Source organism: Hemiscyllium ocellatum, chromosome X (genome assembly GCF_020745735.1).
Source record: "Hemiscyllium ocellatum isolate sHemOce1 chromosome X, sHemOce1.pat.X.cur, whole genome shotgun sequence".
Taxonomy (NCBI): Eukaryota; Metazoa; Chordata; class Chondrichthyes; order Orectolobiformes; family Hemiscylliidae; genus Hemiscyllium; species Hemiscyllium ocellatum.
In genome coordinates, this window is record NC_083453.1 from 2865562 (window position 1) to 2889176 (window position 23615).

Sequence of the window (23615 nt, forward strand, 5' to 3'; positions counted from 1 at the left end):
GCGATGCTAATGCCTTCCGTTGAGAAAAGCAATCCAATATATGAGGCAGTAGTGGCACATTTGGAAATAATAATAATGCCCGACTGAACTAATACGTTTCTTTGTGAATAGAGAAATCGAGTCGATATCTTTGATACTCAAACAGGCAAGTTAAAAAGGGGACCAAGTCGATGCAGTGTATTTGGAATTCTAAAGGCAAGTTATAAGGTTTGACATGATACATTGCTGGACAAGAGAGGAGGTTAGGGAATTGAATTGAATGTTAGCTTAGATTAAGAACTACCTAACTAACTGGAAGCTGAGCGTCAGGATAAATGGGACATTTTCAGGATGGAAGGCTGTAATTAGTGATGTGTTGCAACAATCAGTGTTGAGGCATCAACAATTTGCAATCTCTGTTTGTGACTTGGACAAAAGATCCAAATGCATTGCAGCTAAATTTTCTGATGACCCTAAGGCTTGTCAGAAAGCAAGTCACAAGAGCATAAATGAGTTAAGTGAGTGGAGAGATGAAGTATAATGTGGTAATTATATGAAACCTTCTACTTTGGCAAATTGAACCTCTGTGTGGTTTAACCAAACAATAGAGCGACTGCAATTTGGGGCGGCACAGTGCCAGGTTCGATTCCAGTCTTGAATGACTGTCTGTGTGGAGTTTCCACATTGTCCCTGTGTCTGTGTGGGTTTCCTCCCGTGGTTCAAGGATATGCAGGTTAGAGGGTTGGGCCATGCTAACTTGCCCGTTGTGTCCAGGGATGTGTAGGTTTGGTGGATTAGCCATGGGAAAAGTTACAGAGGAGAGGTGGGTCTGGATAGGATGTTCATCAGAAGGTCACTGTATATTCGATGGGCTGAATAGCCTGCTTCCACACTGTGGGGATCCTGTGATTCTACAACTATGAATGCAAAACTTGACAACAGCTTCTTTATTTTATATCACGTTTACAGCATTAAGCCTTCCAAAAAGGGGGATAGAGGATTTGTTAGCCATTTTCAAATTGGTAAGCTGTTACACTGAATCAGAGGTCAGAGTTGTGGCCTCAAATGTTTAAAATCTACACCAGTGACTTGGATGTTGGGTCTGAATGTATGGTAGTTAAATTTGCTGATGTAAGAGAGTGGTAGGCATGTAAGTTTGCTATCGGACATGAAAATTCTACAAAGGCTTCTATAGGTTAAGTCGGTAAGAAATCATTGTATGGAGCATAATGTGGGACAGTATGGATTTGTGGGGACTTGTATGAATTTGTGCACTTCAGAAGGATGTATTAAAAAAGCAGAATATTATTTGACTGGAGAGAATGGAGAATTCTGATTTACAGATGTCTTGGTAAATGATTTACAAAATGTGAGCATGCAGGTACAGGATGTAATTTGAAAGACAGGTTGAATAATGCCATTTATCTGAAGGGGAATCAAGTCTAAAAACAGAGAAATGTTTCTATAGCAGCACGGTTCTTTTGTGAGAACATAAGTGGAGCATTGTGTACAGCTTTAATCAGCTTTGCTTCGGAAATAAAACATTAAGTTGTTAGTGGCCCAACAAAGTCTCATTCGACTGACTCCTGGGGTGACTGTGTTATCTTGTGAGTGAAGGTTACACAGGTTGGGTCCATACTCATTGGAGTTTAGCCGAAGGAGAGGTGACCTTTTTGCTAGTCTAGATGCTAGGTCATTGTGGTGGACTTTGTTGACAAGGGAGTCATGGAAGTTGGAATAAAGACAGGAAAGTGAGTTGAGGCCACAGTAAAATGAGTCACTGTTTTATGGAAAGGTATGAAAGGATGAAGGCTCCTCAGGACCTAACTCCACTCCTGAATCATGTATTTTTCCATCAAGCATCCAAAAATATAACATGACATATCGGGTGGCTCACGGTCAGCACTGTTGCCTCACAACCCCAGGGACCCAAGTTCGATTCCAGCCTCAGAAACTGTGTGTAGTTTGCACATTCTCTCTGTGTCTGCGTGGGTTTCCTCCCACAGTCCAAAGAATTAAGGTGGATCGGCTGTGGTAAATTGCCCCATAGTGTCCAAGGATGTGCAAACTTTGTGCGTTAGCCATGGGGATTGCAGTGTGACAGGGATTGGATAGGAAGGTGGGTCTGGGTGGGATGCTCTTCGGGGGGTCAGTGCGGACTTGATGTTCTGAATGGCAAATTTCTGCACTGCAAGGATTCTATGACATTCAACATCACGGTGACCTATTCGGTGAGATGATCGTTTACATGTTTAAAGTAGAGATGCATAGAGTTATGTTTGTGGGGAGCTCCAGAGCTTAAGAGTTCTATACTCGAGACATGAAGGAGGATTGCATGACAATTTGAATCTTTACTCTCAAAGCTCCGAATTGGAGGGTTCAGCAATCTCAGAGTGTTGCAGCTGTACCGACTTGAGTAATACATGAGGAGTCAGAGCCACTTGTGAATTTTCAACATTTCGATCATGTCACCAAGGGCCAGCTCATGAATGACAAATAAAATGGACACGAGGTTATAGTCCAACAGGTTTATTTGGAAGCACTAGCTTTCAGAGTGCTGCTCCTTCATCAGGTGATTCCAACTGATGAAGGAGCAGCGCTCCGAAAGCTAGTGCTTCCAAATAAACCTGTTGGACCATAACCGGGTGTTGCTTGATTTTTAACTTTGTCCACCCCAATCCAACACCAGCACCTCCACATCAAATAAAATGGAAAGAAGAGAAAAGATCTTTTGGGGTGAAATTGTGGAGGTCGTAGCACAATTTACAATTGGCAGTGAATTCCTCGGAAAAGTCAAAAGTCTTTGTTTGGGAAGGATGTGAGGGGAATGAATGAAAACAGACAGAGTTAAGAAACGTATCAACAAGATCTAAAAAACTGGCAGTATTGTTGTGCCCCTCAAAGATCAGCAAGGCGACCTTTGTGTGGAGCTGCAGAAAATGGGGGAGATACTAAATGAATATTTTGCATCAGTATTTATTGTGGAAAAGGATAGGGAAGATATAAACTGTAAGGAAATAGATGTTGACATCTTGCAAAATGTCCAGATTACAGAGGAGGAAGTGCTGGATGCCTTGAAACGCATAAAGGTGAATAAATCCCCAGGACCTGATCACGTGTATCCTAGAACTCTGTGGGAAGCTAGAGAAGTGATTGCCAGGCCTCTTGCTGAGATATTTGTATCATCGATAGTCACAGGTGAGGTGCTGGAAGCCTGGAGGTTGGCTAACGTGTTGCCACTGTTTAAGAAGGGCGGTAAGGACAAGCCAGGGAACTATAGACCGGTGAGCCAGACCTTGGTGGTGGGAAAGTTGTTGGAGGGAATCCTGAGGGACAGGATTTACGTATATTTGGAAAGGCAAGGACTGATTAGGGATAATCAACATGGCTTTGTGCGTGGGAAATCATGTCTCACAAACTTGATTGAGTTTATTTGAAGAAGTAACAAAGAGGATTGATGAGGGCAGAGCAGTGGATGTGATCTATATGGACTTCAGTAAGGCGTTCGACAAGGTTCTCCATGGGAGAATGATTAGCAAGGTTAGATCTCATGGGGCTGAAAATGTGTTGCTGGAAAAGCACAGCAGGTCAGGCAGCATCCAAGGAGCAGGAGATTCGATGTTTCGGGCATAAGCCCTTCTTTCAGGAATCCTGACTGGCTGAAACTTGTCTTCCTGTCAGTGATTAACTAGAAGGGGCTTCCAGTTATCTGAGACCCTGGGATAATCCTTTAAGATGTAAGTCATAGATCTCATGGAGTACAGGGAGAACTAGCCATTTGGATACAGAACTGGCTCAAAGATAGAAGGCAGAGGGTGGTGGTGGAGGGTTGTTTTTCAGACTGGAGGCTTGTGACCAGTGGAGTGCCACAAGGATCGGTGCTGGGTCCACTGCTTTTTGTCATTTACATAAATGATTTGGATGTGAACATAAGAGGTACAGTTAGTAAGTTTGCAGATGGCACCAAAATTGGAGGTGTCGTGGACAGTGAGGAAGGTTACCTCAGATTACAACAGGATCTTGACCAGATGGGCCAATGGGCTGAGAAGTGGCAGATGGAGTTTAATTCAGATAAATGCGAGGTGCTGCATTTTGGGAAAGCTAATCTTAGCAGGACTTATACATTTAATGGTAAGGTCCTGGGGAGTGTTGCTGAACAAAGAGACCTTGGAGTGCAGGTTCATAGCTCCTTGAACGTGGAGTTGCAGGTAGATAGGATAGTGAAGAAGGCATTTGGTATGCTTTCCTTTCTTGGTCAGAGTATTGAGTACAGGAGTTGGGAGGTCATGTTGTGGCTGTACAGGACATTGGTTAGGCCACTATTGGAATATTGTGTGCAATTCTGGTCTCCTTCCTATCGGAAAGATGTTGTGAAACTTGAAACGGCTCAGAAACGATTTACAAGGATGTTGCCAGGATTGGAGGATTTGAGCTACAGGGAGAGGCTGATCAGACTGGGGCTGTTTTCCCTGGAACGTTGGAGCTGAGGGCTGACCTTACAGAGGTTTACAAAATTATAAGGGGCATGGATAGGGTAAATAGACAAAGTTTTTTTCCCTGGGGTCAGGGAGTTCAGAAATAGAGGGCATAGGTTTAGGGTGATAGGGGAAAGATATAAAAGAGACCTAAGGGCCAACGTTTTCACACAGAGGTTGGTACGTGTATGGAATGAGCTGCCAGAGGAAGTGGTGGAGGCTGGTACAATTGCAACATTTAAGAGGCATCTGGATGGTTATATGAATAGGAAGGGTTTGGAGGGATATGGGCTGGGTGCTGGCTGTTGTGACTAGATTGGGTTGGGATATCTGGTCGGCATGGACAGGATGGACTGAAGGGTCTGTTGCCATGCTGTACATCTCTATGACTCTATGACTCTAATTCGGAGTGGTTCCAATGTGGATATGTCATAGAGCCAGTCATTGAGTCAGAGCATGGAAACAGACCCTTCGGCCCAACCAGTCCATGCTGACCATAATTCCAAACTGAACTAATCCCACCTGCCTGCTCCTGGCCCATCTCCCTCCAAACCTTTCCTATTCATGTCCTGATCCAAATGTCTTTTAAACATTGTAACTGTAGCCACATCCACCACTTCCTCAGGAAGTTCATTCCACACACAGCAAACTCACTGTGTAGCAAAACTGCCTCTCATGTCTTTTATAAATCTAGGGAAAAGACACCTGCCATTCACCTATCTATACCCCTCCTGATTTTATAAACCTCAATAAGGTCACCCCTCAACCTCCTACACTCCAATGAAATAAATCCCAGCCTATCCACCCTTTCCTAACTCACACTCTCCATTCCCGGCAACATCCTCATAAATCTCTTCTGAACCCTCTCCAGCATAACAATATTCTTTCTATAGCATGGAGACAAGAAATGGGCACAATACTCCATAGGTTTAAAGAGGAATTCAGTCTCTCCATTCTATTTATCACACATACACACAGGCACATTCAGAGTCATGTTCACGTTAGAAAAGGTGAAATAAAATCTTAGCTGGAATGAAAATAAAATTTGTGCAGCTGAGAAAGAACCCAGTCTCAGTGCTATATCTTGAAAACAAAGATCCAAATACATCTCATAACCCTCCTCGCTTTCTCCATAGCCTTGCAGTTTTATATTCATAGAATCCCTATTGGGTGGAAGTAGGCAATTCGGCCAATCGTGTTCACACTGGTCATCCGAAAAGCATCCCACATAGACCCACCCCTCTACCCTATCCCGGTAATCCCGCACCCCCCATGGCTAACCTACCTAACCTGCACAGCCCGGAACAGTATGGGATAATTTAGCGCGGCGAATCCACTCTAACCTGCACATCCCTCATTACTATGAGCAGTTTAGCATAGCCTACACATCTTGAGACAGTGGGAGAAAACTGGAGCAACAGGAGAAAACCCACTCAGACACAGAGAGAACGTACAAAGTCCACACAGACACCTGAGATAGGAATCGAACCTGGGTCCCTGGCGCTGTGAGACAACAGTGCTAACCAATGAGCCACTGTGCCGCCCCAATCGAACCTGGATCCCTGGCGCTGTGAGACAACAGTGCTAACCACTGAGCCACTGTGCCGCCCCAATCGAACCTGGGTACCTGGCGCTGTGAGACAACAGTGCTAACCACTGAGCCACCCTGCCGCCCCAATCGAACCCATGTCCCTGGCGCTGTGAGATAACAGTGCTAACCACTGAGTCACTGTGCTCCCCCAATCCAACCTGGGTTCCTGGCACTGTATGGCAACTGTGCTAACCACTGAGCCACCGTGCTGCCAGAATCGAATCGGGGTCCCTGGCGCTGTGAGACAACAGTGCTAACCACTGAGCCACCGTGCTGTCCCAATCGAACCCATGTCCCTGGCGCTGTGAGACAACAGCGCTAACCACTGAGTCACTGTGCTCCCTCAATCGAACCTGGGCCCCTGGCGCTGTGAGACAACAGTGCTAACCACTGAGCCATTGTGCCGCCCCAATCGAACCCATGTCCCTGGCGCTTTGAGGCAACAGTTCAAACCACTGAGCCACCGTGCCACACCAATCGAACCTGGATCCCTGGCGTTGTGAGGCAACAGTGCTAACCAATGAGCCACCTTGCCACCCCAATCGAACCCTGGTCCCTGGCGCTGTGAGACAACAGTGCTAACCTCTGAGCCACCGTGCTGCCCCAATCGAACCCAGGTCCCTGGCGCTGTGAGACAACAGTGCTAACCACTGAGACACCGTGCCGCCCCAATCGAACCCATGTCCCTGGCGCTGTGAGACAACAATGCTAACCACTGAGACACCGTGCCGCCCCAATCGAACCTGGGTCCCTGGCGCTGTGAGACAACAATGCTAACCTCTGAGCCACCGTGCTGCCCCAATCGAACCCAGGTCCCTGGCGCTGTGAGACAACAGTGCTAACCACTGAGTCACTGTGCTGCTCCAATCGAACCCATGACCCTGGCGCTGTGAGACAACAGTGCTAAACACTGACCCGCTGTGCCGTCCCAATCGAACCTGGGTCTCTGGCGCTGTGAGACAACAGTGCTAACCACTGAGCCACATGCCGCCCCCAATCGAAGCTGGGTCCCTGGTGCTGTGAGTCAACAGTGCTAACCACTGAGCCACCGTGCTGCCCCAATCGAACCCATGACCCTGGCGCTGTGAGACAACAGTGCTAAACACTGACCCACTGTGCCGTCCCAATCGAACCTGGGCCCCTGGCGCTGTGAGGTAACAGTGCTAACCACTGAGCCACCGTGCCGCCCCTTTTAATATTTTTTAATCGCATTTATTTTCAATTTACCATCGACGCTGCTTTTCCCAGTAGTTCACATCATAACAACTCACTGCTTGAAAAGAAATTCTCGCCATCCTTCATCAGGAGCTGTTTCGGTAAGGGTTTGATTCTCTTTTGAAAGCCTGAACTGGTCAGGCCTCCTCCAACTCCGAACGCGCTTCTTTTGTTGATTTTCGGAAATGTCCATCTTCTGTTATTTCATCACTTGCTCCCTCCCCATTGTTTTTTCATGTTATTCTCCCAGACTTGCTCCCCCTGCCTTATCCATTTTAAGCATTTGTCATTTTTGACAAACTTTACTCATTTCCTGCTGAAATAGAACTTATTTGTCACTGGCTGTGATCCCCTCTGATGTCGGTCTTGAGACTCAGGGGATGGTGTCTCTGTCCTTGTGCGTGCAAGTCAAACTTCAGTTCTTTTTGGCCATTAGTTCTTGATGACCAAGGGGATGAAAGATTATCTGACGGTATGCAGGAATGTCTGGTTTAGGGTAAAATCAGATCAGCCATACTCTTATTGAATGGGAGTGCAGGCTTGAAGGGCCGAGTGTCTGCTCTTGTTTGTATGTTTGTATGACTAGATGAATGAAGAGTATTTGGCGTAGAATCTAACATGTGATTCTGTGACCGTGACTATGTTGCACTGCAATTTGTCAAGGGGTGACCCTGCCATTTCTTCGACCTTCCCCTTCCTCCTCCTCATATTTGCAGCACTCTGATCTTAATCAGAAAGAAGATACGACAGCAATCATTGCAGCGAGATTTATTCATACTCTTCGATGGATCGGGGCATCTTAGAGTTCACTTCATCTTGCAGTATACCAGGAGCAATTACTGTTCTAGAGATTGTCATTTTTCTTGTATGGGCATCTTGCGCAGGTCCCTCCCCATCCAATGTCCCTCTTGAATGCCTCAGTTGAACCTGTGTCCACCACATTTCCAGGCAATGCATTCCAGACTCACTGGGTGAGAAAGTTCTTTTCTCACATTCCCCTTGCTTCGCTCACACGTCACTAAATCTATGCTCCTCTCGTTCTTGTGCCTTTTACAAGTGGGTACGGCTTCTCCCGATCTACTGTCCGGCCTACTCATGATTTGGTAAACGTCTATCAACTCTCCGCTCAGCCTTCCTCTCTCCAGGAAGAACAGTCCCAACTTCCTCAATCTACCCTCATCACTGAACTTTCCCATTCCTCAAACCATGCCTGTAAATGACGTCTGCTCTCTCTCTCTCTCTTTCTCTGTCTCTCCAATACATCCACATCATTCCTATAATGTGGCGATCACAATTGAACACGATAGTACAGCTGAGGCCCACCAAGTGTCTTGTATAAGTTCAGCATCATAGAATCATAGAGATGTACAACATGGAAACAAACCCTTCGGTCCAATCCATCCATGCTGACCAGGTATCCCAACCCAATCTAGCCCCACCTGCCAACACCCGGCCCATTTCCCTCCAAACCCTTCCTATTCATATACCCATCCAGATGCCTTTTAAATGGCGCTGTGAGACAGCAGTGCTAACCACTGAGCCACCGTGCCATAAAATTGTTTCAGGTCACATCACAAAGCTGCTTTAGACTCACGACTGAGATTTGGGTAGGAACCGCACGAATGAGCGATATCTGGCCAGACTTCAGCTGGGTGTACCCTCTTCCTCTGGACTCTGAGCTCAGGCCCCTGCTTCTGCGATGGCTGTTCTTAGGTTATTGTTCTTGCTGTTTTTTTCAATATGTTTCCCCTTGATCTTCCAGAGAACTCGACTCCGGCCCAGCACCCTCGTGACTCTGACATTATCCATCCAAGGGTGGAGTGACAAGATACACCTGTCCTCCATTGTGCCTTTAGGTTTAGCAACCTGTGGGTCAACCTGTAGCACATGGACTGCAGCGGGTCAAGAAGGAAGCTCACTCCCACCTTCTCAACAGGGCAACGAGTCATAGAGTCATAGAGATGTACAGCATAGAAACAGACCCTTTGGTCCAACCTGTCCATGCCAACCAGATATCCCAACCCAATCTCGTCCCACCTGCCAGCACCCAGCCCATATCCCCCCAAACCCTTCCTATTCATATACCCATCCAAATGCCTCTTAAATGTTGCAATTGTACCAGCCTCCACCACATCCTCTGGCAGCTCATTCCACACATGTGCCATCCTCTGTGTGAAAAGGTTGCCCCTTAGGTCTCTTTTATAACTTTCCCCTCACACCCTAAACCTATGCCCGTTGGTTCTGGACTCCCCCACCCCAGGGAAAAGACCTTGTCTATTTACCCTATCCAAGTCCCTCATGATTTTATAAACCTCTATAAGGTCACCCCTCAGCCTCTGACGCTCCAGGGAAAACAGCCCCAGCCTATTCAACCTCTCCCTGTAGCTCAAATCCTCCAACCCTGGCAACATCCTTGTAAATCTTTTCTGAACCTTTCAAGTTTCACAACATCCTTCCGATAGGAAGGAGACCCAACTTGCACTCAATATTCCAATAGTGGCCTAACCAATGTCCTGTACAGCTGCAACATGACCTCCCAACTCCTGTACTCAATACTCTGACCAATAAAGGAAAGCATACCAAACGCCTTCTTCATTATCCTATACCTGTGACTCCACTTTCAAGGAGCTATGAACCTGCATCCAAGGTCTCTTTGTTCAGCAACACTCCCTAGGACCTTACCATTAAGTGTATAAATCCTGCTAAGATTTGCTTTCCCAAAATGCGGCATCTCGCATTTATCTGAATTAAACTCCATCTGCCACTTCTCAGCCCATTGGCCCATCTGGTCAAGATCCTGTTGTAATCTGAGGTAACCTTCTTCACTGTCCATGACACCTCTAATTTTGATATCATCTGCAAACTTACTAACTGTACCTCTTATGTTCACATCCAAGTCATTTATATAAATGACGAAAAGTAGTGGGCCCAGCACCGATCCTTGTGGCACTCCACTGGTCACAGTCCTCCAGTCTGAAAAACAACCCTCCGCCACCACCCTCTGTCTTCTACCTTTGAGCCAGTTCTGTATCCAAATGGCTAGTTCTCCCTGAATTCCATGAGATCTAACCTTGCTAATCAGTCTCCCATGGGGAAACTTGTAAAATGCCTCACTGAAGTCCATATAGATCACATCTACCACTATGCCCTAATCAATCCTCTTTGTTACTTCTTCAAAAAACTCAATCAAGTTTGTGAGTCATGATTTCCCACGCACAAAGCCATGTTGACTATCCCTAATCAGTCCTGCCTTTCCAAATACATGTACATCCTGTCCCTCAGGGTTCCCTCCAATAACTCCATTCCCTCCAATAAGCCATTACCGAAGTCAGGCTCATTGGTCATAGTTCCTTGGCTTGTCCTTACCATCTTTCTTGAATACTGGCAGCACGTTAGCCAACCTCCAGTCTTCCAGCACCTCACCTATGACTATTGATGATACAAATATCTCAGCAATTGGCCCAGCAATCACTTCCCTAGCATCCCACAGATTTCTAGGGTACCCCTGATCAGGTTCAGGGGATTTATGCATTTTTATGCGTTTCAAGACATCCAGCACATATACCCATCCAGATGCCTTTTAAATGTTGTAATTGTACCAACCTCCACCACTTTCTCTGGCAGCTCATTCTATACACATACCACCCTCTGTGTGAAAAAGTTCTTCTTGTTTTTGTACTCTAAGCCTCTATTATTAAAGTTGAGGACACTGCTTTATTTAGGGGAGGTGATGGCCAAGTGGTATTATTGCTGGACTGTTAATCCTAAGACCCAAATCATGTTCTGGGGCCTGGGTTCAATGCCACCACAGCAAATAGTGGATTTTGAAATCAATTTTTAAAAAAACAAATCTGGAATTAAGGGTTGAATAAGGCTCATGAATTCAATGCTGACAGTCAGGAAAAATTCATCTGCTTCATTGGTCATAGAGTCATAGAGATGTACAGCATGGAAACAGATCCTTTGGTCCAACTTGTCCATGCCGACCAGATATCCTAACTTAATCTAGTCCCACTTGCCAGCACTTGGCCCATATCCCTCTTAACCCTTCCTGTTCATAGACCCATCCAAATGCCTTTTAAAAGTCGCAATTGTATCAGCCTCCACCACTCATGTCCTTTCGGGAAGGAAACTGCCATCCTTACCTGGTCTGGGCCTACATGTGACTCCAGCCCCACAGCAATATGGCTGGCTCTTAACTCTTTGGGCAATTAGGGATGGGCAATAAATGCTGGCCCAGCCAGTGAAATCCTCTCCCAGTGTTCTCTACACCTGTACTACCAGCCTCTATTCTTTAAATACCCCAAAGCAGCGATTGGAAGATTTGTTTTTACTTGCTCATTTTGTCAGGTGTGGGTGTCGCTGGCTGGGCCCAGCATTTCTTGCCCGTCCCAGTCAAACAAGGATCGGTGCTGGGTCCTCTACGTTTTGTCATTTACATAAATGATTTGGATGCGAGCATAAGAGGTGCAGTTAGCAAGTTTGCAGATGACACCAAAATTGGAGGTGGAGTGGACAGCAAAGAGGGTTAAGAAGGGCTTATGCCCAAAACATCGATTCTCCTGCTCCTCTGATGCTGCCTGGCCTGCTGTGTTTTTTCAGCATCACATTTTTCAACTCTGGTCTCCAGCATCTGCAGTCCTCACTTTCTCCTAGCGAAGAAGGTTACCTCAGATTACAACAGGATCTTGACCAGATGGGCCAATGGACCGAGAAGTGGCAGGTGGAGTTTAGATAAATGCGAGGTGCTGTATTTTGGGAAAGCAAATCTTAGCAGGACTTACACACTTAATGGTAAGGTCCTGGGGAGTGTTGCTGAACAAAGAGACCTTGGAGTGCAGGTTCATAGCTCCTTGAAAGTGGAGTCGCAGGTAGATAGGATAGTGAAGAAGGTGTTTGGTATGCTTTCCTTTATTAGTCAGAGTATTGAGTTGGGAGGTCATGTTGCAGCTGTACAGGATATTGTTGGAATATTGCGTGCAATTCTGGTCTCCTTCCAATCGGAAAGATGTTTGAAACTTGAAAGGGCTCAGAAAAGATTTGCAAGGATGTTGCCAGGGTTGGAGGATTTGAGCTATAAGGAGAGGCTTAACAGGTTGGGGCTGTTTTCCCTGGAGTGTCAGAGGCTGAGGGGTGACCTTATAGAGGTTTACAAAATTATGAGGGGCATGGACAGGGTAAATAGACAAAGTCTTTTCCCTGGGGTCGGAGAGTCCAGAACTAGAGGGCATAGGTTTATGGAGACAGGGGAAAGATATAAAAGAGAGCTGCTAGAGGAAGTGATGGAGACTGGTACAATTGCAACATTTAAGAGGCATTTGGATGGGTATATGAATAGGAAGGGTTTGGAGGGATATGGGCCGGGTGCTGGCAGGTGGGACTAGATTGGGTTGGGATATCTGGTCGGCATGGACGGGTTGGACCAAAGAGTCTGTTTCTATGCTGTACATCTCTATGACTCTATGACTCGTTGCCCTCTTGTGAAGGTGGGAGTGAGCTGCCTTCATGAACCGCTGCAGTCCATGTGCTACAGGCTGACCTACAATGCTGTGAGGGAGGAAATTCCAAGATTTTGACCCAGTAACGGTGAAGGAATGACGAGATATTTCCAAGTCAGGAAGCTGAGGGCCTTGGAGAGGATCTTGCGGGGGGAGGGGTATGTTCCCATGTATCTGCTGCCTTTGTCCTTCTAGATGGAAGTGGTGGTGGGTTTGGAACATGCTGTTTGAGGATCTTTAGTGCATTCCTGAAGAAGGGCTCATGCCCGAAACGTCGATTCTCCTGCTCCTTGGATGCTGCCTGACCTGCTGCGCTTTTCCAGCAACACATTTTCAGCTCTGAATTTCTGCAGTGCATGTTATAGATGGTACACACTGCCGTGGAGTGGACATAAAGTTATTCATATAGGGTGACATGGTGGCTCAGTGGTTAGCACTGCTGCCTTACAGCACCAGTGCCCCAGGTTCAATTCCAACCTCAGGTGACTGTCTGTGTGGAGTTTGCATATTCTCCCCGTGTCTGCGTGGGTTTCCTCCGAGTGCTCCAGTTTCCTCCCAAAGTCCAAAGATGTGCAGGCCAGGGTGAATTGGTCATGCTAAATTGCCCGTAGTGTTAGGTGCATTAGCCAGAGGGAAATGGGTCTGAATGGGTTACATTCAGAGGTTCGTTGTGGACTGGTTGGGCTGAAGGGCCTGTTTCCACGCTATAGGGAATCTAATTTAATAAGGAAAAAATGCATTGGTAACAATCTAAGTTTTAACTTCACCCCCTCTCCACCTCTCTTGCCCTGTCTGTGCCTCAAATGATTTCTCTTGCTTCCACGCTCAAAACCATTCTTTTCTCTCACCATTTCTGTCTATTCATTGTCCCTCTAATCTCTGATGTACTTATCACGCTGTCCTCCCTTGTCTCTCTGGTGATGCATTACCCATCTGCCCACATGTTTCCATTTTCAACCTTCTTCTTTATGAAATAAATTGCCTGCAAATTGGATGATGCATGGAATGCTGGGAGGAGTTTTGAGAGCAACAGTTGCACTGAAAAGCCCCTTGTGCCACATATCCTGCATGACACTCCGTGATCCAATGCAAGAGGCACAGACGTTTGCAGCGAATAAAGCTTCCTATAGCCTGTCCATTGCACTGTGCAGGGGAATGCACTGTGGGGAGAAACCACCTGCCACCTCAACACTAATCTTAATGACGCAACTTTTGCCACCACACCTCTGTCTGTGCCACCTACAAGGGGCGCTGTATCAGTCTACCTGGCTTACTTTTACAGCACTTATCAACCCGAGACCTCTGCCAGCCAGAAGGGCAAGGACAGCAGATTGCAGCTATACAGCTGCTGCTTAAGTCCCGTGCCATACCAGAACGGTTAACAGCTCACTCTTCACAAGGATGATGGGAAAAAGTGGCCAATCCCGCAGGAACAAAAGCTGATTGCACAAGGAAGAGCTTGGCACTGCTCATTAAACAGGAATCTGGTGATACAAGCCGCTAAACGGCTGTCTGACCTTCGTCATTAGAGGAAGTGGTGGAGGCTGGTACAATTGCAACATTTAAGAACATAGAACATAGAACATAGAACAATACAGCACAGAACAGGCCCTTCGGCCCACGATGTTGTGCCGAACATCTATCCTAGATTAAGCACCCATCCATGTACCTATCCAATTGCCGCTTAAAGGTCGCCAATGATTCTGACTCTACCACTCCCACGGGCAGCGCATTCCATGCCCCCACCACTCTCTGGGTAAAGAACCCACCCCTGACATCTCCCCTATACCTTCCACCCTTCACCTTAAATTTATGTCCCCTTGTAACACTCTGTTGTACCCGGGGAAAAAGTTTCTGACTGTCTACTCTATCTATTCCTCTGATCATCTTATAAACCTCTATCAAGTCACCCCTCATCCTTCGCCGTTCCAACGAGAAAAGGCCGAGAACTCTCAATCTATCCTCGTACGACCTATTCTCCATTCCAGGCAACATCCTGGTAAATCTTCTCTGCACCCTCTCCAAAGCTTCCACATCTTTCCTAAAGTGATGCGACCAGAACTGCACACAGTACTCCAAATGTGGCCTAACCAAAGTCCTGTACAGCTGCAACATCACTTCACGACTCTTGAATTCAATCCCTCTGCTAATGAACGCTAATACACCATAGGCCTTCTTACAAGCCATATCCACCTGAGTGGCAACTTTCAAAGATCTATGTACATAGACCCCAAGATCCCTCTGTTCCTCCACCTGTCTAAGAACCCTTTAAGAGACATTTAAGAGACATTTGGATGGGTATATGAATGGGAAGGGTTTGGAGGGATATGGGCCGGGTGCTGGCAGGTGGGACTAGATTGGGTTGGGATATCTGGTTGGCATGGACGGGTTGGACCAAAGGGTCTGTTTCTATGCTGTACATCTCTATGACTCTATGACTCGTTGCCCTGTTGAGAAGGTGGGAGTGAGCTTCCTTCTTGACCCGCTGCAGTCCATGTGCTACAGGTTGACCCACAGGTTGCTAAACCTAAAGGCACAATGGAGGACAGGTGTATCTTGTCACTCCACCCCTGGATGGATAATGTCAGAGTTATGAGGGTGCTGGGCCGGAGTCGAGCTCTCTGGAAGATCAAGGGGAAACATATTGCAAAAAACAGCAAGAACAATAACCTAAGAACAGCCATCGCAGAAGCAGGGGCCTGAGCTCAGAGTCCAGAGGAAGAGGGTGCACCCAGCTGAAGTCTGGCCAGATATCGCTCATCAGTGTGGTTCCTACCCAAATCTCAGTTGTGAGTTTAAAGCAGCTTTATGATGTGACCTGAAGCAATTTTATGGCACGGTGGCTCAGTGGTTAGCACTGCTGCCTCACAGCGCCAGGGATCCAGGTTCGATTCCAGCCTCGGGCGACTGTCTGTGTGGAGTTTGCACATTCTCCCCGTGTCTGCATGGGTTTCCTCCGGGTGCTCCAGTTTCCTCCCGCAGTCCAAAGATTAGGTGGATTGCTAAATAGTCCAGGGATGTGCAGTCTAGATGGGTGAGCCCTGGGAAATGCGTAGGGGGTGGGTTGGATGCTTTTTAGAAGGTCAGTACGCACTCAATGGGCCCAATGACCTACTTCCACACTGTAGGCATTCTATGTAGAATTATGTTGAAAGATTGGAGTGACTGGGCTTGTATACCCTTGAGTTTAGAAGACTGAGAGGGGATCTGATTGAGACATATAAGATTATTAAAGGATTGGACACTCTGGAGGCAGGAAACATGTTTCCGCTGATGGGTGAGTGTCGAACCAGAGGACACAGCTTAAAAATACGGGGTAGACCATTTAGGACAGAGATGAGGAGAAACCTTTTCACCCAGAGAGTGGTGGCTGTGTGGAATGCTCTGCCACAGAGGGCAGTGGAGGCCCAGTCTCTGGATTCATTTAAGAAAGAGTTGGATAGAGCTCTCAAGGATGATGGTATCAAGGGTTATGGAGAAAAGGCAGGAACAGGATACTGATTAAGGATGATCAGCTATGATCATATTGAATGGTGGTGCAGGTCCGAAGGGCAGAATGGCCTACTCCTGCATCTATTGTCTCTTGTCCATTGTCTAATCAGACTGTGTGATAAATAAAGAGGCGGATTGCATTAACAGTAAAGGCTGTGAATCAGTGTGTTCATTGGCGTTGATCTGGAGAGGGCAACTATAGACAAGATGCCTGGGAGCAGTTCCCTTCCAAGCCACAGGACGTCCTGACTCAGACCCATTATCACAATTCCTTTGCTTCCTCAGGGTCAAAATCCTGGAGCTCACTTCTTCACAACTCAGTGGCGAAACTGACAGCATGTGGGCTGTAGCAGGTCAGGACGATAGCTCAGTAAAAGCTTCTCAAAGGCTATTAACCATGTGGTCGCCAAGTGCTATCCTTGATAGCAGTGGTACCATGACATCAACCAATAAATTATACATAGGAGAGGGCTGACAAATTGGCGATTGCACTGGAGGCACATGCTCATTCGTCTGAAGATCAAGGGTTAATGTTCTCACTGTTCCAGTTGGAACAAGTATCGCTTATTTTTAGCTCTTTTCCAGCGTGTTAGATATTCGCTTGCAACACAGAACTGACCAGATGCCATCAACTCTGTCAAATGTGAGGCTCTGGAAGGAACAAATTGCTCCAGGGCAGGATCTCACAAACTGTCTGCGTACGTCAATGCACAAGTTGTCCATTATTGAGTGCTCAGTTATGACCTGCCTCACAAATTCAACAATGCAGAACAGTAATCGTTGAGGGTGAAATCCAATGCTAGGTAGGTACTGTGCCACTTGGAGAGGACAGTTTGGATTCAAGAAGGCAGCTGACCTCTATTTGTTGGCGACCACATCATGTATGTGCTTGGGAACACAGAATAGAAACACTTAGTGCTTCAGAAATAAGGCACAGCATGATAATGGAGCTGTGTTGAGCTGACACACTACTCAAGGGAAACTCGATGATGAAGTTTCTCATCGTACGTTCATCAGGGTGAGGGCATTAGACACCAGACATGGGAAAGAAACACAAATTTACACGGTTTTACAGGAAAGTGCCAATTGATTTGGCCATCGTTGGCAAGGAGATGTAGCAGAAACAGTTATCAATCTTACTTACCAGGTAGACAGGTAGGCTCTGATCAGCTAGCGTAACCATTTTCCCAATGAAAAAAGTGCAATTTATGAATGCATTCTTTTAGCCTCCATACAAATACGTGTTACTGTATTTGACTTCGGACACACATGAATGCATCACGTTGCAGAACCTGCTGGAATTATTAATGTGATCTGCATTATGTAGCAAATGTTTGGCATGGTGTTTTGAAGCTAGTGAGCACAGGCCTGGGTGAGTATGATTGGCTTGCTGCCAATTTGATTAAATATAATTTAACCCTGATCAAATAACTTCAAATGAAATTTATTGATCGTAAATAAACTCTCGACAGAGTGGAAGCGGGCCATTCAGCCCACTGAGTCCACACCGCCCCTCTGATGAGCATCCCACCCAGACCCACCCTATAACCCTGCATTCCCCATGGCTACTCCACCCAGCCAACATATCCCTGAACACTATGAGTAATTTAGCATGGCCAATCCACCCTAACCTGCAAATCCCTGGGCACTATGGGACAATTTAGCATGGTCAATCCACCTGAACCTGCACATCCCTGGACACTATGGGACAATTTAGCACGGCCAATCCACCCTAACCTTCACATCCCTGGGCACTATGGGACAATTTAGCATGGCCAATCCACCCTAACCTGCACATCCCTAGACACTATGGGACAATTTAACATGGCCAATCCACCCAAACCTACACATCCTTGGACACTATGGGGCAATTTAGCATGGCCAATCCACCCTAACCTGCACATCCTTGGACACTATGGGACAATTTAGCATGGCCAATCCACCCAAATATTCACATCCTTGGACACTACGGGATAATTTAGCATGGCCAATCCACCCTAACCTGCACATCCCTCAACACTATGAGCAGTTTAGTATGGCCAAGCCTCCTAGCCTACACATCTTTAGACTGTGGGAGGAAACCGGACTACCCGGAGAAAACCTGCACAGAAAGGGCAAACGTGCAAACTCCACACAGTCACCCGAGATCGGAATCGAACCCAGGTCCCTGGCGCTGTGAGGCAGCAGTGCTAACCACTGAGCCACCGTGAGGATTGTCTAACTAATAGAAGTCAGAGTTGGGATAATTTTCAGGCTGGCAACCTAGAACTGATGGAGTACCACAAGGGTCAGTGCTGGGGCCACAATTATTTACAAGATACATTAATGACTTGGGTGAGGAGAGTGAATGCACTGTAGCCAAATCTGCAATGACACAAAAATAGGCGGCAAAGGAAGTGGTGAGGGTGGCACAAAGAATCTGCAGAGGGAGAGAAACGGGTTAAGCAAAATCTTTTACAGAGGCAATAATAACATGGACAACTGTGAGGTTATGCACTTTGGCAGGAGTAGAAGCGCTGAATATTTTTTCTTAAAATGGAAACAGACTGCAGGAAGCGATAGCACTGAGGTCCTAAAAAGCATGAATCACAAAAAGCTAGCACCCAAGTACAGACGATAACAGGGAAGGCAAATGGGATGTTTATTCCAAAGGAAATGGAGTATAGAAATAGGGAGGATTTTGCTAAAACTATATAAGACCACAGCGGGAATACTGTGAACAGGTTTGGGTCCCCTTACCTGAGGAAAGACAGACTGACATTGGAGGCAGCCCAGAGAAGGTACACTCGGCTGATCCCGGGTATGGAGGGACTGTCCCATGAGGAGAGGTTGAGGAGGTTGGGCCTGGACTCATTGGGGTTTAGGAGGAGAGGTGACCTTATTGAAACATCCAAGATTCCCTGAGGGACTTGACAGGGGAGATGTGGAGAGGTTGTTTCCCCTTGTGGGAGAGAGTCTAGGACCAGAGGGTACAATCCCAGAATAAGGGGTCACCCATTGCAGACAGAGATGAGGAGGAATTTCTTCTCTCAGAGGGGAGTGAGTCTGTGGAATTCTTTCCCACAGAGGGCTGTCGGAGCTGGGTCATTCAATGTATTCAAGGTGAAGATCGACAGATTTTTAATCAGGAAGGAAATCAAAGGGCATTGGGGAAAAGGCAGGAGAGTGGACTTGGGGATGATCAGATTAGCCATGACATCATTGAATGGCGGAACAGACTCAATGGGCTGAATGGCCTCCTGCTGCTCTTATACCTTATGGTGTTACTTACTCTGGTCTGGCCTACACGTGACTCCAGACCCACACCAATGTGGTTGCCTTGTGTAGCCGAACACACGATTCAGTTCAAGGGGCAGTTAGTGATGGGCAACAACTGGTTACCCAGCCAGCGAAAGAGCGAAGAAAAAAAAATGCACGTGAACTCTGGTGGTTGCTTTGACAACCATTTTGTGCCAAGAAAGCGTCGAGCCAGAACCCCGTAGCTCGGCGCAGATGACAGAATTTGAATTCTTGAATTTGAAAATCAAGAGAGAAACAAGGTCAAAATGATCACTCTCTCCCCACCCTCGCCCTACAAAGCCCCCTGTCCAACCCCGGTCAGGAATCTAGTGAAGGGATTTTGGGAAATCAATCTTCCATTCAGGTCAAAGGGATGGAGAAGTGCTGGAAGATTTTGCTGGGAGCCTGTTCCAGTCAAACAACAATCTGGCTTTCCACAATGCAGCTTTTTAATGCAGTGCATGTAAAGAAATGAAACTCAAGACAGAAGCACACAAACACAGGCTATAAAGCTCTTTCAAGTTATCTCCAGCCTTGCCACTGTTCAACTGCAACTGAGCTGTGTTGCCGTGCTTGCTATTGCCGCATCCAGGGAAGCTCGTTTTGCACGGAGGTCAATGCAGTGACATGGTGGCTTTCTCAGTGGAGCTCGAACTAGGAGTGTCAATCACCGAATCGGTCTTCAATCCACACGCTCAGTCAGGTCTTCTGGGAATAGACCTTGCAGATTGGCCACATCCTTGCTCTGATTCCAATCGTCCTCCCTCACACCCATCAGGCATCCTTTCGCCTGGAACAGAAATGAAGGTCAGCACGTCAACGGGTCCAAAAAGATGGACAGCATCATTGGGGGTCGCACGAAATGCTGGCATTGCGTCTGGGCCACGTGGAGCTGGCTTCCACACTCAGAACGAGTGACCCACGATAATACACTGACACAACGCGAACATCAACACCAGAACTTCGGCAACGGACAGGATCAGAACACAATTTACACAAAAGGTGCACAAAACAGACATAACGGGGCAGGAACAAAACCGACAGATCTCTGGACAGATCAAAACCATGGCGTACACAGACAAAATATATCACGGGGTTTGGTGTTTTATGCGGTGCAGTACTGGTGGGGACAGGTGTGTACCCCATGTTATATTGCTGGGGTAAAGTACTGATAGGGACTGGTCTGTCCAATGTTATAATGCAGGGTTACAGACTGGTGGGGACAGGTCTGTCAGTGTAAAACACTGGCATAGAGTACTGCTGGGGACAGGTCTGTCCCTGTATAACACTGGGATACAGTACTGCTGGGGACAGGTCTGTCCCTGTATAACACTGGGGTACAGTACTGGTGGGGACAGGTCTGTTACTGTGTAACACTGGGGTGCAGTACCTATGGGGACAGGTCTGTTACTGTCTAACACTGGGGTACAGTACTGGTGGGGACAGCTCTGTCACTGTATAACATTGGGGTACAGTACTGGTGGGGACAGGTCTGTCACTGTATAACACTGGGGTACAGTACTGCTGGGGACAGGTCTGTCACTGTATAACACTGGGGTACAGTACTGGTGGGGACAGGTCTGTCACTGTATAACACTGGGGTACAGTACCTATGGGGACAGGTCTGTTACTGTGTAACACTGGGGTGCAGTACCTATGGGGACAGGTCTGTTACTGTCTAACACTGGGGGACAGTACTGGTGGGGACAGCTCTGTCACTGTATAACATTGGGGTACAGTACTGGTGAGGACAGGTCTGTCACTGTATAACACTGGGGTACAGTACTGGGGACAGGTCTGTCATTGTTTAACAATGGGGAACAGTACTGGTGGGGACAGGTCTGTCACTGTATAACACTGGGGTACAGTACTGGTGGGGACAGGTCTGTCATTGTTTAACAATGGGGAACAGTACTGGTGGGGACAGGTCTGTCAGTGTATAAATTTGGGGTACAGTACTGGTGGGGACAGGTCTGTCACTGTATAACACTGGGGTACAGAACTGGTGGGGACAGGTCTGTCACCGTACAACACTGGGGTACCGTACTGCTGGGGACAGGTCTGTCACGATATAATACTGGGGCACCGTACTGCTGGGGACAGGTCTGTTACGATATAATACTGGGGTACAGTACTGGTGGGGACAGGTATGTCACTGTATAACATTGGATACAGTACTGGTGGGGATGGGTCTGTCCCTGAATAATACTGGGGTACAGTACTGTTGGGGACAGGTGTGTCACTGTATAACAGTGGAGTACCGTACTGCTGGGGACAGGTGTATTACTGTATAACACTGAGGTACAGGACTGGTGGAGACAGGCCTGACACTGTATAACACTGGGGGAAAGTGCTTGTGGGACAGCTCTGTCTCTGTATAACACAGGGGTATAGTACTGGTGAGGACTGGTCGGTCACTGTATAACAGTGGGGTACAGTACTGGAGGGGACTGGTCTGTCATTGGACAACACAGGGGGACAGTACTGGCAGGAATGCAAACTGTGACGGTATAACACCACGTTACAATACTGGTGTGGATAGGTGTGTCACTGTGGACACTGGGGTACAGTACTCGTGGGGATCATTATGTCATGGTATAACACTGGGGTACAGCACTGTAGGGGACAAATGTGTGACTGTAAAACAATGGGGTACAGTACTGGTGGAGACAGGTCATCACTGTACAACACTGGGATACAGTACTGGTGGGGACAGGTCTGTTATTGTCTAACACTGGGGTACAGTACTGGTGGGGACAGGTCTGTCACTGTATAACAATGGGGTACAGTACTGGTGGAGACAGGTCGTCACTGTACAACACTGGGATACAGTACTGGTGGGGACAGGTCTGTTATTGTCTAACACTGGGGTACAGTACTGGTGGGGACAGGTCTGTCACTGTATAACACTGGGATACAGTACTGGTGGGGACAGGTCTGTCACTGTATAACACTGGGGTACAGTACTGGTGGGGACAGGTCTGTCATTGTATAACACTGGGGACAGTGCTTGTGGGACAGCTCAGTCGCTGCTGGTGAGGACTGGTCGGTCACTGTATAACAGTGGGGTACAGTACTGGTGCGAACAGGTCTGTCATTGTCCAACACAGGGGTACAGTACCGGCGGGGACGCATCTGTGACTATATAAAACCACATTACAACACTGGTGTGGACAGGTCTGCCCCCGTATAAACTGGGATACGCTACTGGTGGGGATAGGTCTGTCACTGTATAACACTGGGCGACAGTGCTGGTGGGGACAGGTCTGTCACTGTGTAACACTGGTGTACAGTACTGGTGGGGACATGTCTGTCACTGTATGACACTGGGGTACAGTACTATTGGGGACAGGTCTGTCACTGTATGACACTGGGGTACAGTACTGGTGGGGACAGGTGTATCACTGTATAACACTGGGATACAGTACTGGTGGGGACAGGTCTGTTACTGTATAACACTGGGGTACGGTAGTGGTGTGGACAGGTCTTGCCCTATATAACTCCGTCCAAAAGTATTGGTGGGTACAGACCTGTCGCTGTACAACACTGGGGTACAGTACTGTTGGGGACAGGTCTGTCACTGTATGACACTGGGGTACAGTACTATTGGGGACAGGTCTGTCACTGTATGACACTGGGGTACAGTACTGGTGGGGACAGGTGTATCACTGTATAACACTGGGATACAGTACTGTTGGGGACAGGTCTGTCACAGTATAACACTGGGTTACAGTACTGGTGGGGACAGGTCTGTCACTGTATAACACTGGGGCACAGTACTGGTGGGGACAGGTCTGTCACTGTATAACACTGGGGTACAGTACTGGTGGGGACAGGTCTGTCACTGTATAACACTGGGGCACAGTACTGTTGGGGACAGGTCTGTCACTGTATAACACTGGGGTACAGTACTGGTGGGGACAGGTCTGTTACTGTATAACACTGGGTTACAGTACTGCTGGGGACAAGTGTGTTACTGCTTTACAATGAGGTACAGTACAGGTAGGGACCGGTCTGACACTGTATAAAACTAGTGGACAGAGCTTGTGGGACAGCTCTGTCGCTGTGTAACACTGGGGTACAGTA

The 23615-nt window shown here is 47.3% G+C and overlaps 1 protein-coding gene across 1 annotated transcript in view; it reads right to left on the minus strand.

Moving 5' to 3' along the window:
* Positions 1-19858: 19858 nt before the first annotated feature.
* LOC132805734 (bridging integrator 2-like) overlaps positions 19859-23615 on the minus strand; it is a 112882-nt gene continuing 109125 nt past the window's right edge. The window contains exon 13 of the mRNA XM_060820954.1: positions 19859-20319. Within this exon, the coding sequence (XP_060676937.1) occupies positions 20212-20319 (108 nt within the window). The 3' untranslated portion in view covers positions 19859-20211. The remainder of the gene's footprint in view (positions 20320-23615) is intronic.